The 18128-nt window shown below is 45.0% G+C and overlaps 1 protein-coding gene across 2 annotated transcripts in view; it reads left to right on the top strand.

The window, feature by feature from the left end:
• The first annotated feature begins 624 nt into the window (after nucleotides 1-624).
• The window catches only part of LOC146355583 (complement C2-like), a 57798-nt gene continuing 40294 nt past the window's right edge, over nucleotides 625-18128 (top strand). For both annotated transcript variants that reach the window (XM_084830738.1, XM_084830737.1), the window contains exons 1-5: nucleotides 625-709; nucleotides 3653-3889; nucleotides 11999-12184; nucleotides 13773-13946; nucleotides 15906-16019. In XM_084830738.1, coding sequence (XP_084686864.1) covers nucleotides 670-709; nucleotides 3653-3889; nucleotides 11999-12184; nucleotides 13773-13946; nucleotides 15906-16019 — 751 coding nt within the window. In that variant the 5' untranslated portion in view covers nucleotides 625-669. The remainder of the gene's footprint in view (nucleotides 710-3652; nucleotides 3890-11998; nucleotides 12185-13772; nucleotides 13947-15905; nucleotides 16020-18128) is intronic.

The following is an 18128-nucleotide window of genomic DNA, read 5'->3' as shown; positions in this document are numbered from 1 at the left end:
TAGCAAACTTGCAAAAATAACACAGACTTACGGGAAATTAAAGTGGCGTTTTGTTTGTGCAGAGCATGTTTTGCCACCGCGACAACGTAACTCATGCCAGCTACGCTGGGGCAGGCTTGAGCGAGTCGCCACCAGACACGACAATATAATACGTAAAAGCAGACAACCCCTGGCAGCAGGAGGAAAAGACCTGGGGCCATAAACACACGTGTCATTCTAACGTGTGTATACATATTCCCTCTGTCTTTCATATACACCCCCCCCTACCTCTCCCCCTCTTTTTTGTTTTTGTACCCCTGTTTTAACCCTTGCCCGGCTAACAGCAACTTTGGGGCAGTGGTAGAGTGAATCTAGGTCGAGAAAAATGCATGGAGGAAAGGGTTAAATACCTCCTTTTCCCGGTACCACTACTTCGATCCAACTTGAAGCAGCAGCGATAACCTGCATACCAGTACAATATCTCTTGAATGAGATGTCCGTACGAGAACTGCAAGTTTGGAACGAGCTTGCTCAATCCCCCTTTCTCCCCTCTCCCCCCATCAGTTTCCCTTCTCAACGTTTTGAAGGCGGATCCGAAACTGTTCTCCCAGCAGCCTGGAAACCAATTTGGGAGATTCCTATTTTGCAGCTGCTGCATGAAACAGGAGCGGACCCCGAGGCTGATGAACCATGTTCCCCTTGCTGTGTACCCTCCTCAGCCTTTTGCCAGGTAGTAGCCACAGACCCGCGCTGCTGTCTTGTGGTGGGATGTCCTTGGCACTGGGGCGAGGCGGGAGAGGGGTCAGAACCCCCACTAGCCGGTTGCATTTCTGCCTGGCTTTAGAATAATTTGTGTGTGTGTTGTGTTTGAACCTGACGCTTTCTCGCAAGTTCTTGCTTTCATTCCTTTTCCACATTTCCGTTTTGTAGGGCAATCCTACTATGCATGCCTACTCAGAAGTAAGTTCTATTAAGTTCAATGGGACTTACTCCCTTGTAAGTGTGTATAGAGTTGCAGCTTTAAGCTCTCTGATTTCTTCCTCCTCTCAAAGTTCTTTCCTTGTTTTTGATCTCACTTTTTACTTACTTTACTTTCATTCCTTTTCTCTCTAATTCGCTTTAGCGCTTTGGTTTGTTTGTTTTTCCTCCCTTCAACTTTTCCACATTGATCTTCTGGACAGTACAATCCTACATATCTACTCAAGTCGGCCCCACTGAGTTCAATGGGACTTACTCCCAAGTAAGTGTGTATGAGGATTGCATCTGTAAGAAAACAAAATTAGGAAGACATGTAAAAGGAAACAATGCAATCCTATATATTCCTCCCCGAAGTCCCACTGAACTCAAAGGGGCCTCCTTTAGGGTAGACAAACATAGGAATGTGCTGCTGTTATCATTCCTTCATTCTATTTCCCTAATACCCTTCATTTTTCTCAAACCTCTCCTCTCACAGCTCAAACCCATGCATGTTTACTCAGAAGCCTGTGTGTGTTTACTTAGAAGTAAGTTCCACTGTATTTTATGAGGCTTACTAGTCAATGCATTTAGGATTACATCTGCATTCTTGTTCCACCACCCCCTGCAATCTCTTTATTTTTCTTCTTCTCACACCCATTTGGGTTTTTCACTTCCTGGAGATCTTCCTGCTTGGGGCCAGGAAGACACATATGAAGCTGTCCTCCTAATTCAGGGGTGTAGAACCTCTTTCAGCCAGAGGGCCAGATTCCATTTTAGAGAAACTATTAGGGGCCGCATTAGTGGTGGGTGGGACCAAAGGCAAAAGGGCATCGAGCCAAAGAAAAAACCCCAAATACCATCATATTTTAGCTTAAAGCTCTGACTGCCAGTAACTAAACCTTAGGAGAAGCATTTCAGTCTTTTATGGTGGGGGAAAAACTACACAAAAGCCAGGAGCTCACCATATGATTGGTGGTTGGGGGAAAGGAGGCTTGAACCTCAGGAGAACCCCAGAGGGCTGAATTCAGACACTTGGGGGGCCAGATTAGGCTTCTGGCCCCTGTCCTAATGTGTCTTGCTGGCTAAGGCATGGGTTAACACTACAGTTGATGCCAATTTGCATCAAGTCAGCAAACATTCAAGGATTAAAATTATACTGTTTTGAATGTTGAACATTTTCACTTCTGAATCTCAGCTTTGGCAGATACTCTTAAAATAAAATCAGATTAAATTAATTAAAAGATTAATGTTGTGTAAAGAAGAGACACGGTGGATGCTGAAATATCAAAAATCTGCTCTAGTCTTCCTGACTAAACTTTATGACAAAACTTCATTTTTTTTCTCTCAGGGATGAACTAGATGTGACATTTGTCATGTAGTTTGGTCTTGTGTCTTTATTTTTAAATAGCCCTAAGCCAGATACCACTGTGGTGTGGCAGGAGGGGGAACCCTTTGCCCCTGCCACAGTTGCAGTCAGAATCAGCCCTCCACATTTGCTATTCACAGTTGGGGAAAAGCTCCCATTGACATTAATGTCCCTTAGCCTCAGTTGCCACAGACACACACACAATACGCAGATAATGTTGACTTACCTTACAGGGTTGTAAGTACTGTGTAGATAATATATATGAAGCATTTTGTACATCCAAGAGTGCTGTCCAAATGCAAATTTTATTCATTATTTCTGTTTGGTGAAAATAAGGCTGCTGCAGTCGTAGAGACCAGGAACGCTCACCAGGAAGTAAGCTCTGCTGAACACAGTGGTACTTCTGAGTAAAGCTGCATACAGTTTGACTACACCTAGGCTTCCTCATTGTTCCCATCTTTTCCCTTTATTAGAACATGTCTGGCTAGTTAATAAACTTCTTTTATTAACAGAGGACAGGAGCAACAGGACAACTGAAGTTTTTCAGTTAACCTTTTTAAAAAGTGACATTTGTCGACTTTGGGAAGGGACAAATCATTTAAAATCCGCATTTTGGGTTGATTAGAAGTCTAGTATTTCACTGATTAGCAAACATATCGCCCTTCAACTCTGGCAACAAGACAGCATCCTCCACCACACCTGTGGGCAGTAGGCCATCTCAGGAAGTGCAAAGAAGGCCATCTGGCCTGCTCTCCAGTACCTCACCATTCACTGTCTGAGATGACCACCTCACTCTCCCTGTTCTGCTGCACGTGTAGACTAGGCCTAGGATGAGTTCTTCAATCTAAAACAGGGGTGCAGAACCTCAGACACAGGGGCCAAATCCAGCCTTCCGGGGTCCCATTCCGGCTCTGCAAGGTTCCCCAGATGGCTATGCCCCTTTCCTCTGGCCCCACCCCCTTTCCCCCACCCACCACTGAAATGCAGCCCCTGAGACCATCTCCAAAATGGCTGAAAGAGGTTCTGTACCCTTGACTAAAACCTTAACAATGCAATCTTATGCATGTCTACTCAGTAGTAAGTAATGAACATACTCCCAGGTAAGTATGTACAGGACAGGAGCCTAAACAGTCTCTGGAAACCCTGTCCTGCTTTTTCCCAGGAAAAAGGGAAAGATGCGCTACATATGTTCTGGGCATACCTCTCTTTATAACTGCTTCACAGCCTGATGTAATCATTGGTAGCAGTACTGAATCCAGGTTCAAAGTGAGCACTGGGGAAGGGTCAAAGTCCTAAAGAGATTTTATTTCAAACCCTGTGCAAGTGACACCTGCTTCCCACTCCTTGCAGCTGTTGGCAGCCAGGAATCTGTCCTTGATACAACACCATCGTGCCCAACAGAGGTGTCTATCAGGGGAGGCACCTTGTCGCTCTCAGATGGGTACCGCCAAGGAAGCATCCTCACCTATTCCTGCCCAGCTGGCACCTATCCGTACCCATCACGAAGCCGGGTCTGCCAGTCAGATGGGAAGTGGACTCCCATGCGCTTACCCAGTGGAGGCCGTACCAATTTAGCGCAATGCAAAGGTATGTCAGGCTTGCTGGCTACTTTGGAGTTTGCTGGCAAGCTAATGGTGTAATCCTGGGATTTCCAATGTGGCGCCCATGGCACCAATATGCCCTTGCACACCTCATGATTTTAATTTTATTTTTAAATATTTTTTGAAAATTCTTTTTTAATTGGGAGGCTGGCATGCTGTAAAGTGAAATTGTGCCCCCTAGGCTAGCGCCATCTTTATTTGGGTTCAAAAGAGTGGTTTTGTGTTTTGGAGCTCAGACCCCACCTTTGCCTTGTACTTAAGTTCTTGGCCAAGTTACTTTTCTTTTTGTTTCACCAGTTTGCCTTCTGGAAAATGAGTGTTTTGTGATCAACCATTCATGCTGTCAGATATGGATTGTCCCTTCCCTTCGCAATCAACACCACAATAGACAAAGCTTCCAGCTAATAAGACTTTATTTTGCTAGAGCCTAATCTCTCTACAAATGCAGATTCAAGGAAAACTCTCAGGCTGCCCCCAGGCTCTAAACAACTAATCAACAATCTCTAAGCAGAGGAGATAACCAGCCCAGCCCTGGTTTGGGGTATGAACCTCCAGGCCAAACTAGCTTCACAGTAATGCCCCCCCCCCATAGGGTGGCTCCCTACTCCTTTGGCTTCCAAAAGTGGCTATCCGGGTGGCACGTCTGAGCCCTGTCCTAACTTTTCCCGCTTTGCTTTGCATTGTGCTCTAGCGTCTTTCAAGTCATACCCCAATTCCTCCTCCTCCTCCTTGGAAACTTGTATTCTCACAGTGGAGGGGGGGGGCATCTCAATCTGGGCCATCTGTGGGTCAAGGTCTTTGAAGGACTCTCTTCCAGTGTTTTGGCTCACTAGGGAGGGTACTTTCCCCGGCCTCTGATCTAGCCGCTGCTCCAACTCTGATTCAGAATCGGAGCTGTCAGACATCTCAAGGTGCTTAGACTCATCCCTGACACCCACCATGGCAGCCATTTTATGAATAGGCAAGCCAGCCCCCTCCCCATGGCAGCCATTTTGCAAGAGGGTCCGCAACACTCTCAAAATTCTGATTGGGCCCACTGACCCCAAAAGGTTAGGGATCCCTGATGCAATCAGATACAAGGCCAATTCACACACTTGCTCCAACATATACTTGGAGAGGTGGGTTGCTTTGTGGACTGGAAAGAAAAAACAGTGACTGAGTTACTAAAGTGCCTTTTTATTGTGTGTGTGCCCAACGTTTTGGAGAACACATCCCTTTCTTCAGGGGCTGCCTGCACTATTTATATCCACTTCAACAACTGACCATTAAACAATCATTTTGCTGCCTGAGGTAAAGCACATAATAGAGTGCAACCCCCGTTCCACCAGTCATTCTGTGTACACAGACTGACTGGCCTGGCTGTTGAATCTTACTTCAAGGCTGGTGAGGGGACAAAATCTTCTGTTGCATCTGAGGGTAGCAGGTTAGCTTAGGTGGGGCGGGGCAGGGCAGGTCGTGTGGAACCCACGACTCTGTCCTTCAACACCTTGCTGTCACTTATTCACTGCTCTACCTGGTTGCTAGCACTGCCCCCTCTCCCATCACTTGAGGCAACCGCCTCACTAATGGTAGGACTACCCTTGACAGGACAGCATTAATGCTCGCTCACCTTTTGCCCTCTGCTTTACTGTCTGACTGACTGAATAAGATTCCACTTCATGTTGACCAGGGGCGTTGCTAGGGTCTTAAAAGATCCGGGGCACAGGCCCATAACACAAATTTTCATATACACACACACATACGAGTCTGAGCGCACATCTAATATATATATGTGTGTGTGTGTGTGTGCGGTGTGTGCATGCGTGTGTGTATAGATTACATACATACATACATAAGAAGTGTGCACTGACCCCCCACCCCACTTCAACTCAGACCCCGATTCAGCATTTTGGAAAACTTCCTCTTCTGCTCAGGCCAATTTGTAGTCGGACCACCTCAGCTCAGCACCAGACCTTAGTCTTTATGCTTCCTGTTGACTACCATGGGAAATTAGAAAAAAAAAAACACCTGTAACTTTTTTCTTTTGGTCAGAACTGGATAATTTCAGGCATAGTAGCCCCCTAGAAGGAGATTACATCTGCCCAATGTCAGAAAAATAGGGGCAGGGTTTATATTTTGATTTTCTTTTAAAGGGAACTGCCAGTAACGTTTTAATTCCTTGGAAGAATTGGATAAAAATTTCAGGAGTCATTGCCCCATCAGGGGAGATCATGTCTGCCAGATTTCAAAATGCTAGCCACAAGGTTTTTTTTTTGCAAAGGTGGCCTTGACATTTTGAGGTCTCCAAAAGAAGACATAGTTATCTCCCTAAGTTCCTTGTAGACCATTGTTCTGAAAATTACAGACAGCCTAAGTTGTCCCTAAGTAAGAAACCAGCAAAGTTTCAGAAGGATAGGTGCAGCAGTTCATGTGGAAGGGGAGTTCTCCATTTTGGGGGAGGGAGTGATTTGCTTTCCCTTCCATTCACCCCTTCCCCAATAGTTTTTGGGTAAATTTATATGAAAATGCACAGGTCATTAGAGGTGTCCCCCAGGCAAGAAACCTGCAAAGTTTCTGAAGGATATACATACATTCTAATTTAGAATTACTAGAATTTATTTACATTTCACCAATGTTAGCAGCAGGGGAACATGGGTGGGAAGGTGCTATTGCACTCATGTCCTGCTTGTGGGTTTCCCATGGGCATCTGATTGGCCACTGTGTGAACAGAATGCTGGACGAGATGGACCTTGGTCTGATGCAGCATGGCTCTTCTTATGTTCTTAAATAGAGAGTGCCTCTGAGCATGTGCAGAATGTTTTTTTTTTTACCACTGAGCACTTACATTCTCCCCCTACCAATTCTCTTCCCCTCCATGCAACCATCCCTCCTCATCCTACCATCCTCCAGCAACTCTTCATCAAAACAAATGTCTTGTTTTGTACAACTCCTCTCTATGCACAAGCTCTCATTGTATCTTCCTCCCCACAACTTCATTTGTGCCAAGACTTCACCAGGATTCAGCCAATGAGTCTGTTTTCAAAACTAGGGCTCTGTTATGGAGAAACTCTGAGCATGCACTAAGTGCCTTTCCCTCACCACCGAAGCTAGAGTTCATGCGAAAAAAAACCCAAACCCACAAATGACAAAACATGCATAGGACTGAGCTGAAAGGTAGTCAATTAATTAGACAGAATTGGGTAGGCACTGTATTAAGCCTGCAGTACCGTGCTCACAACTCAGGGCTTATTACTGAGTAAACGTGTAGAACATCAAGGTGCAAACCTCCCTGTAACTTGTGTTGGAAACCTATGCACACTTTCCTGAGGGTAAGCCTCATTAAACATAATGGGGCTTCTGAGTAGCCATACATAGGCTTGTATAAATGAGCAGCATTTATCTCCCCTTCACTTAAAAAACAAACCAAAAACTCATTTTTTTATTAAAGCTTTCTGTTCAGAGGAACATAGGAAGCTGCCTTATGCTGAGTCAGACCCTGACTCAGTACTGGGCCATCCAGCCCAGTACTGTTGACACTGACTGGCAGCGGCGGCTCTCCAGGGTTTCAGGCAGGATTCTTCCCTAGCCCTCCCTGGAGATGCTGGAGATTGAACCTGGGACCTTCTGCATGCCAAGCAGGTGCTCTGCCACTGAGCTGCAGCCCTTCCTATTGCTGGATAATGGCAGCTGACAAACAAAACAGCCCCAGTTTTGTTTCTCTGCAACCATGTCAACCTACTTTTCTCAAAAGCTTGAGCGAGAAGGAGAAAAACCAACCCTCTTGTCTGTATAAAGTCAAATACAGTTCAGAACTTCTCTTGCCCACCAAAGAGAATTCTCTTTAAGAATTCCCCAAGATATGCTCTGGGTGGAATAAAGAAGAGAAAGGAAGAACAGGATAGGGGAGGGAAGACAAGAAGAATGGTGATTGGAAATGTGCGCGGGGGTGGGGGGTAGAGAGAATTCCCTAAGCCAAGTGGCTCCTTTCAGAGAGGTAGTATTTCAGAGGAATTTAGGAGGCTGTGGAGGGTTTGCAAGGATTGCACATACTTAAATGAACTTTATGAGGCGAGGTGGCTGAGGGCTTTTTCTAGCTTTTTAAAAACTCTACAACCTATTTAAAAGCCCCAGCAGTTTCTCGATCATGACGCCACATAGCCCTAACCCTCCCTTTGGGATTATTTGAGTCCTACAGCTATTTAGGAGAAATTAAAGTAGAGGGGGAGAAAGAAGTTTGTGGAGACTGATTGGATCCTTTGCTGTACTGAAGCTACTAAACTTCTGCAGAAGCCAAAGATTCCACTTTGGGGCAGTAAAATCAGATGTTGTGTGAAATAGCAGTATTTCATATGGAGCTCTTTCTTCCCTTCCTTCTCCCTTTTCAAAATTTCATTGCAGGCAAACTCACAACAGTGGGCATGTAAGAGCAGAAAAGAAAAGTAGGGGGAGAGAGGTTTTTTGCACCTCAAAAAAAAACCCTACACCAGAGATTAGGGATAGTGACCTCCTAATGGTCACCTTAAACACCTTCTGATTAGGATCTCTAATCCCCTGGGTGACTTGACAGTTTTTACTTTTGGTTTTAGACTTTGAGAAAAGGAGACTTTACACATGGCTAGCGCAAAAGCCACTAGACTTAACTGTCTGAACTTTGGCAGGCTCAGTCATCTCTATAGGGGCTTCCAGGTCCCCAAATTCCATGCATATATGTGGAAGCAAAAAAAAGATATAGCTCTTTGCTTTGACAGATTTTCTTGAAAATAGCAAATTTTACCTGTGACTAGCACAAAGGTCACTGGACATAACTGCCTGAAATTTGGCAGGTTCCATCAGCTCCATGGGGGCTACCACGTCTCCAAACCCCATGTATTTATCCTACAAACTAAAAAAGTTATGGCTGTTTTTGTTTTCCATGCAAGTCAATGGGAAAATGTAAAAAAAAATGGCAATTAGGACAGCTCAAAAAGATCCAGGGACCGTGCCCCTGGTGGGCCCCTCTTAATGACACCCCTGAGGTTGACGTTGTCCCTGTGGTGTCAGAGGCAGAATCTGTTGTCAGCTCTTTTTTTATATTGCAGTTTGTAGAGGGAGCCCTGAAAGAGGCTCATTCTTCCTTTATTAAGAACTCTGCCTGGAAGACCTACTGAGACTCTTGATATCATTCTGTCTAGATAATTTCTGCTAGTGAAAAAGTAGCTAAATTCTTTCTGTTCAGTACAAATTAGGAAGCAGATGTTAAAGGAAGAGCTCCCTTTTGGTTCTTCTGTGAATTTGTTTTCTTATTATCTAATGTATTTTTATTAATATTTGTCTGTGACTGTGATAAATGATTCATCCACTCTGCACATTCTGAATTACACTTCCCATCTATTATGATCCTGTATGTTGATGTAAGGGATAGAATTTCCTGTGGTATCCCAGAATGCATCACACTGGAATTGCCACAGGGTGCTAATACCCATAGTCAAAAGAGAGACACAAGCCTCACATTACGCCTTGCTGGAAGTGCCGGGAAAGGGAAAATGAAAGGGAGAGGGGGAATTCCAGTCAAGAGGGCCTCTGTGGCCCTGGTCGATAATTAAATTTTAACAGAGGTCTTTTTTTTCTAATTGAGCAAGAGTTAAAGGGCCTGTAGCAACATTAGTTCTTCCCCAGTCTCTCATGAACAGACGTCAAGGCAAAGGCCAGCTTAACCCTGTGTTGTCAAGGCTGGCGTCACTATGTGGCATCCTTGGGCAGTTGCCAGGGCACAAGTGCCCCAGCAGAGCCCATCCTGACACCTGCCCTGATCCTCCTGCAGCTGGGTCTGGGAACCTCCTGCCATTTTAAATTTCCCACAATGCCCTTGAGGACAACACTACATGGGGTGCTTGGAAGAATTGTGAGAAATGTAAAATGCCTGTTGGGCCCAGCAGTGTAGAAGAGGTGTCTGTCCACCCTTGCTGAGGCTCCCTCAAACCTGGAGCCGGCCCTGCCAGTTGTGAAAAGCAACAGAGGCTCTGTCAGAGATCTCCACTTCAAGAAACTCACTGCTGACTCCCATGTGTGAACGAAGAGACAGGCAAAAGGGAGTCAGCAGCTGAGGCACTTAACTAGAAACCTCTGTGAAGCCTTTGTTTTTTGACCCAGAACTCTTGGCAAAATAAGGGGAGGCTTAGGGACTATGTTGAGGGGCCAGATAGAAATCCCTTCTGGTGGATTGAGCCTCAGGCATGGGTCACCAGTTTCCTGTCCCTCAAATATGGTAACTGGATCAGGGAGTCTGTGCCAAGAAAGCTGGGCTCATTAAGAGGGAAATTTTTGGATGGTGTAACTTCACTGTATGTGAAGTACTTTGAGCCACAGAAAGTGTTATTCCAAATGCTAGGAGTTATTACCACGAACAGCTTTTAAAACTCTTCTTCCTTTTTCAAGCAGAGAAGGCTGCAGTTCAAGAAACTCGAGTCTTGGGCTTGCTTCTATGGTACCAATTTTTTTTTCTGGAATTGCCATACTTTGATCACTTAGTATTTATGGAGAATTCATATAATGTTGTCAAATTGTTGCATTCTGGTTTTTTCTGTATTGTCTTTTATTTGTTTTTCCCCAGACTTAATATGTAGCCATTTTTCTTGCAATAAAACAATGGCAGCAACACCCTGTCTGGTGTGGACCAGGAAATTGCTATTGAGGCTTATCATGGCTACGATGCCTTTAATTGAAAGTTTCCTCCTTTTAGGTTCTGTCCATTTTATTACTTGCTGTTCAGTGAAGCTAGAGAATTTCTGATGAATTGCCACTTACTATTCAGCTTGTGGTGCTTGTTTTTGTTTGTTCTTGCACGGGAGATGTTTCTGGTTTTCTTCCATTATTAAGCAATTTGGGGTGCAATCCTATGGCCACTAGACAGTGTCTAGATGGCTGTAGGGTTTTTTGGTTTCTGGAAACTGAGCTCGGTTCCCAGAAACCTCCCTTCTCTCCCCCTCCCTCACCGCCTTATAGGCAACATGGTTTGTCCCCAGCTCCATGCTTGTAAGAGCAGTGTGGAGTGGGCAAAAAGAGGGCATTCCTGGGGGTGGGGAGGAGAACATGGAAGTGTCGTTACGACGCTTCCTATGCACTTTCTGCATGCCCCTCCAACGCGCCCCCCGCTAGACAGCTGAAATCGGCTGTCTAGCCACAAATGCAGGGCAGCTGGAGCGCAGAGGAGAGGAACCCCTCTGTGCTCTGCCTGCCCTGCACTGGATAGTTGGCTGCCTCTGAGTTTGGAGATAGTCGACTATCCCCATAGGACTGCGCCCTTAGGGTACAATCCTGTGCATATTTAGACTGAAAAAAGTCCTTCAATTCCCAGTTTAATATATGGGAAACAGCAACACCCACCAGATATCGTCAAACTCAACAGCTATTTATCGTAACTTACAGAAACATAGAACAACCTTGTAACTGGTACAGTCATGTAGGCTCAGGATTGTCCTGGCTTCTCAAGAGATTATGCAGGCCCAGCTGCTCCTAGTGAGTTCTGCTCAAGCGCAAAAACATTCCTTTCTATTCTTCTAACATGGGCTGCTAACACTGAGGTCTTCTGGTCATGCCTCTTAAAGAGGCAGTATACAACACCCAGCATTCCCCAGCCCGCTGGAAGTTCTAGGACCTTTTTCTGTCTAAACCTGCATAGGATTGCACCCTTAGCTATAAAACAAAGAAATGAGAAATGCAAGAGAAACTAGTAATTTATCCCCACTCCACCACAAGCAAAGAACAGAAGCTGACTCATAAGGTGCAATTCATCACTAGTCCCTGCATTGGGCTGAACAGAATGTAATAAGTTGGGCACAACCTGAAAGAAGAAATTTTTAATTAAAGTTGCAGGTGACCTTTGCTGAATGTGACTTACTTGAACATTACAGAAGTATCTTGGCCAGGGGGAAGAGCTTGCTGGATAATAAAGTGTGCTATTAAGTGCTGCGTGGAACTGCTGTTTTAATTCCACCTTAAGCTAATTGTAGAAAAGCAATGCCTCTGCAGCACCTACACGAGTCTAGTGTGGGAGCCACATAATTTCACAGTTCTTTGGATTCTAGGTCAAAATGTTGCTGTTATGTCTGTTTTAATTCCTGTCCCTTCTCTTCTGCAGCCATACGCTGTCCTCCACAAAAGACCTTTGAACATGGCTCTTTCAACCCACGACGGAATGCTCATCCAGTTGGTGACATCCTGAGCTTTGAGTGTTCTGATGGATACCAGCTTGTTGGTTCGTCCCAGCGGCACTGCCTGCCCAACGGCCGCTGGAATGGAACCTCCCCAGTTTGCGACGACGGAGGTGAATCCTGCTAGGCTTTCAGTACACCCACTTCCTGCAACAACTTGTCCTGTCTGAGAAAGAAAGAGTGCTTATGCTGTGGGTTGTGAATGCATCACACACCAAAACCTCTACATAAAGAAAAGCTCAGTTACGCAACCTGTATGAATTAGGCCATACCATCACATTTCATATCTGTGTTTGCAGTCATTTGTAATTGCAGGATTAGGCTGGCAAAACTGAATTTTCACCAGTCGTGGGGCTGGGCTTAGCTGTCCTACTTAGCCATTTGTCCTCCCCATATCTAGCATCAACAAAAATATATTCAGTTTTTCATAATTATTGTAGGGTGCAGAATTCAGATTTTCTTGGCTTAACTGCTGTCATGCAGTATACAAACACACACACACACACACACACACACACACCTAAAAGGAATCTTTCTCACACTATATAAAATCTATTTTATTTTCATTTTTTAATCATTTTATTTCAAAAGTATAATACAAAAGAAATTCCTCAGATGAAGTAAGAAAAAATACCAAATGTAAGTTTATATGTACATTTTCAAATATCTAGAAAGTAGTGATACACATAATTATATAAGTGAAAATATACATATAGTTGTATATTGTCATGATATTTTATGTTTCAGTGCTTTATAAACGAAACCCGACTATTTGAGCAATTTAAAAAACATTTTTAATTTCTCAAAACTTGGAGGGCGTGTCTATATCATCGTTGTAAAGCACTGACGTGCGCACTGATCCCATAAAAACAATGGAACACGTTAGTTGCAATGTCATTTAAGTTTCATGCAGCTTACTGTCTAGTAAGTGTATTTAGGATTATAGCCTTCCTTGTGACCTAAGAAAGTCTGAAGAGCCCTGCTGGATCCGAAATTGCATGTGACTCTTAGGCTGAAAGAGGTTCCCAACATCTGCCTTATCTAGACCAGCATCCTGTTTCCCTCAGTAGTCAACCAGATGCCTCTGAGAAGTCCATAAGCAGGAGATGAGGTCAATAGCAGCATCCCACTGTTTTTCCCCATGGTGCCTCTGATCCTAGAGGTAGCTTATAGCCATCACACACTGAGAGCCAATGTGGTGTAGTGGTTAAAGTGTTGGACTTGGGAGATCCGGATTCTAGTCCCCACTCAGCCATGAAGCTCACTGGGTGACTTTGGGACAGACAGTAACTCTCAGCTTAACCTACCTCACAGGGTTGTTGTGAGGATAAAATGGAGAAGGGGAGGATCATGTAAGCTTCCTTGGGTTCCTTGCAAGAGGAACAAAGGCAGGATATAAATGTAATAGTAAATAAAAAATAAAATAAAATCATGCCTAGTAGCCATTAATGTATCTTCCACCATTTTGTCTAAGCCCCTTTTAAAGCTGTCTGAATCAGTGGCCATCACCATATCTTGGGGTAGCAAATTCCAAGCTTACTTTAGCTGGATCTGGGCCATGGAATTTGCTGTGGTATAAAGTTGAGGAGATGCTGTGCTTTGCTTGTTGTGTGCTTTGGAGCGGGGTGGTTGCCATGCCTATCCCCATATCTTGTGGTTTCTCTCTCCATTTGTGCACACATCATCTTTTTTACTCTGCAGAGGGGTACTGCCAAAGTATCGCCATTCCACCAGGGGCGATTGCTACTGGCGGGCACAACAGTCTTGGTGATCGGGTCTCATTTCAATGTCAGAGCGGCCTGGACTTGGTAGGGTCATCCCAACGTGTCTGTACCCCAGAGGGAGAATGGTCAGGAGCTGAGCCAAGTTGTCGAGGTAAGCATCCCAGTGACATCTCTCTACTAGCAGGTTGGACTAGATGACCTCGGTGCTTTCCAACTCTGTGATTCCATCTTCCCTGACTTCCTTAGCTTTTTGTGTGTTCAGTGTAAGCTTTTTAGTTTTACTTTGGAATCTCTCTTGGAATCCCTCCCTTTCATGTTTCTTCATTTAATATTTTTGTTAAACCCTGTCTGTGTTCTTATTATTACATGGGTGGGAAGGCATCAGGCTTTTTTTTTTTTTTTTTTACCCCAAGTTCCACAAGCCAGAGCCAGGGGGATAAGACAGACACTTAGAATTAAAGAGCAGGGTGCCTTTGATCACATTCTGAGCCCAGGGATTTATTTTGAGTATCAGAACTGAACCGAGCACATAGTCCTCTCTTATAAAGGCCCACTCCTGGTTACCCCAAGTTTTCTTCAATTCAGCAGCCTAATTTAGGTGGGAAAAGCCATATTTTTGTTGCTCCTGTCTATTGCGAATTGCCCACAGACCTACCAGCAGATCCTGAACTACCTTCTGCTGACCCCTGCTTTTTGGATCCAATCATCCATTTTCTGTTGTGATACCTTGCTTCTGAAATTCCCTTCACCCAGACAATCATACTGTTTCATCTACGCTTTCAGCCTTAGCCTTTTCTCTCACACTTTTTCTAACTGAACTGTCATGTACTATTTTCAGTTACCCTCACTTCTTTTATATTTCATGTCTACTTTAGGTTGTAAATTTTGGACTGGGGGTCATATCTAATTATTTGTTCTATCTACAGTGCCCAGCAATTTGTACGTTCTTATTAAATAAAATTATGTAATATTATCGTCATCCTGTTCAACCAGTGCTTTTAACTAATGAATCCCACTATCTTTTCAGTGATCCCAGGAGTTCTGGTGCCAGCCCAAGGCTTATGAACACCCTAACCCTTTCAGCACCAAGTCAAGACATACTTACTTACCTAGGCTTTTAAAAATTGTTTTTATCACCACTCTCTGCCATGCAAAATTATGGTTTTGTAGCCTCTCAGTTTTAGGTCTGTGGCCACATTCATGTGGCATGCTTATCATGAACAAGGCATTGTGCTGGTGCAGGCTGTAGCAGGAGCTGCGAAACAAAGCATGAACCTTCCATCTGGTTTGTTTATAGTGAGGGGCAAACCAGGAACTCCAGCTTATTTCCAGAGTTCCTGGTGTGCTCGTCACAATAAACAAACCATGGATAGAAGGCCCGTGATTTGTTCAGCTGTTCCTGCTTGCACAAGGAGCCAAGCCAAGCACAATCGATCATTGTGCACCAGCGCAATGGCTCGTTCACAGCAAGCCAGAATTCTTCGGAATGATTGTACCCTGTACTAGAATCTGTTAGGGTGAAGGGCGGCCTAGGTGTTTTTAAAATACTCGTAATGTTGCTGTTCCAAGTGGAACCCCAAGGGGTGCCCCCCGCCCACAAAGTCCAACTGCACCATTAAGACACCAGTTCTTGTCTTCATCTATCCCCCCTCCCCACTCATGGTGCCACTTGAAGTGGGTCAGTTCATTCTCCTGCATGGCAGGACCAGCCCTGTCTATGTTCTGTCTGAGCAGACCCTGAATCAGGGCTGGGCAGTTGGTGGCTCTCCAGACATTCTGGCCTACAATTCCCATTATGCCTTACCATTGGCTATGCTGGCTAGGGCTGATGGGTTTTGTAGGCCAAAATATCCAGAGGGTGACGAGTTGCCCACCCCTGCTCTAAAGGGAGGCCAGGAAACCCTGTCATGAAGGTCCCCTAGTTTTCTGATCCCAAGTTCCATCCCCCCCTACAAAGTCTGGCACTTATTTCACCACCACCACCACCATACCTTCCAGCTCTAACCCACTGGATTCCCCCTCCTCCTCAGACAACCTGAGTCATTTGACACCTTTGCCATCTCCTCTTGCGATGACAGAAGGCCCTATTTCCTCTCTCTTTTCCATATAGCCCCGTATTCTTTCGATCGGGCCGAAGATGTTAGAGCTGAATTCGGAGCCTCACTAACCGATGTCCTGAGCGAGGTATCATCTTCTGGGCCTGACCCTTCTGGGACACCTGAAGGTGGGTCTGAGCCCTCTACCTGCTGATCCCTTCCGTCTACCTTCTGGTGATGGAATTTCTATAAGACAATTTGAGACCCAGATAACAGAGACTGGAAGGAAATCTAATTAGAACATTATTTTATGGCCCACCTGTGCTGGTTCACTCTTAGATTTTTTTTTCCCCCAGGAGGGGTAGCTCTGAGTCACAGCTTAGCTCCAGAACCTGTTTTCAGTGCCAAACTACATATTACCTGAAATGCATCTTTGCATTCGTGTGGGTTTTAAAATAGCAGCCGTGGGAAGCCCCAATCTAGCTTGAGATTAATCACCCCTCCACCATCACTGTGCACTTGATCCAGATTGGGGGTGAGGGAGGCCCTTGTGGCAGCTGTTAGAGAAACACACATGCAAACAGTGTTGGCTCCAGGTTTTGGTTTGGGGGGGCGCTTTGGGCAAAAAGAAATATGCCCTTAGTGCCCCCCGCATTCCACCTCACTGCTGTCACCACTGGTCATTCGCTTACCCTCTCTGTTTGGACCCAGTTCACCCAGCCACCAGACGGAGAGGAGGGCACAGGCCACTGCTCCTTCTCCTGTTGTTTCTCGCTTGCCTGTCATTGCTCATCTGGTAGGAGAGGTGGTCCAGCCTCATGATAAATTTTGGCTGCCCTTTTCTGCACCTTTCCGAGCTCTACAATAAACTTTTTGAAATGATATTATAGAGCTAAAAAAAGTTTAGATGGAGGCCTCAAACCACCAGCTTGTGAATCCTTCCTGAGACCTGCTGAGTTCTAACATGGGTAATAAAAGGAAACACAATGTTCCATATGAGCTAAGAAGTAACCAAAATGAAGGTCATAAAAAAATCTCATGTGAGGGGATTGCCTATTGGGGGAAAGTACAGCCAGACCAAGCTATTTTGCTGCCTGAGGCAAAGTACAATGGCACTCCCTGATAGCATGTTCAGAAGCTGACCAAACTGAATCTAGAGTTGAGCTGAAATTTCTCAGACAAAGGCCACTTTGTAGAAATTCCTCCCCAAATATTCTCCACCATTTTTATTTTTGTGGCAACCACCATTTTACTCCCACAATGCCCCAGAACAACACTGGGCCTGAGGCATTGTGGAGGATGCACAGTGGTGGCCAGGCTGCCCACAGGCTGTTGCTGTCACTTACTAAAGCAGCAAAAACAAAAAAAACCTTAGGGAAGAAAGAAGCAGCTGTGAGATCCATTCCCAAGGAACCGTTGGAAAATTTCTCCTCCAGTCAGAAAAATCCCCACAATCGCAATTCCTCTCCCCGCAAATAAGTTGAAGAATTGTGAGAGGCCATTTACACACAGCTCTAGTTAGACTAACCCCTTCATGGATCACTGCCTTGTTGTGGCGAAGAGGCTTGCATAACTCAGTGAAGCCATAAGCTATGCCATGCAGGGCCACCCAAGACGGACAGGTCATGGCAGAGAGTTCTGACAAAATGTGGCCCACTGGAGAAGGAAATGGCAACCCACTCCAGTATTCTTGCCAAGAAAACCCCATGGAACGTATCACAAGGCTAAAAGAGATGATGCTGGAAGAAGAGCCCCTCAGGTCAGAAGGTGTCCAATATACTACTGGGGAAGAGCAGAGGGCATTTCCAAGTAGCGCCAGAAAGAGTGAAGCGGCTGGGCCAAAGCCGAAAGGACATTCAGCTGTGGATGTGTCTGGTGGTGAAAAGAAAGTCCAATGCTGTAAAGAACAATATTGTTGAGGAACCTGGAATGTAAGATCAATTAATCAAGGTAAGCTGGAGGTGGTCAAACATGTGATGGCAAGATTGAACATCGACATCTTGGGAATCAGCGAACTCAAATGGACAGGCATGGGCAAATTTAATTCAGGTGACCATTATATCTACTACTGTGGGCAAGAATCCCTTAGAAGAAATGGAGTAGAATTCATAGATAACAAAAGGGTGGGAAAAGCAGTACTGGGGTACAATCTCAAAAACGATAGAATGATCTCAGTATGAATCCAAGGCAAACCATTCAACATCACAGTAATTCAACTCTATGCCCCAACCACTGAGGCTGAAGAAGCTGAGGTTGATTGGTTCTATGAAGACCTACAACACCTTCTAGAACTAAGA

Source organism: Heloderma suspectum, chromosome 2 (genome assembly GCF_057233095.1).
Source record: "Heloderma suspectum isolate Gila_16-S chromosome 2, 16-S_ref, whole genome shotgun sequence".
In the NCBI taxonomy this organism is placed as follows: domain Eukaryota; kingdom Metazoa; phylum Chordata; class Lepidosauria; order Squamata; family Helodermatidae; genus Heloderma; species Heloderma suspectum.
This window is presented reverse-complemented; position numbering and strand designations above follow the sequence as displayed.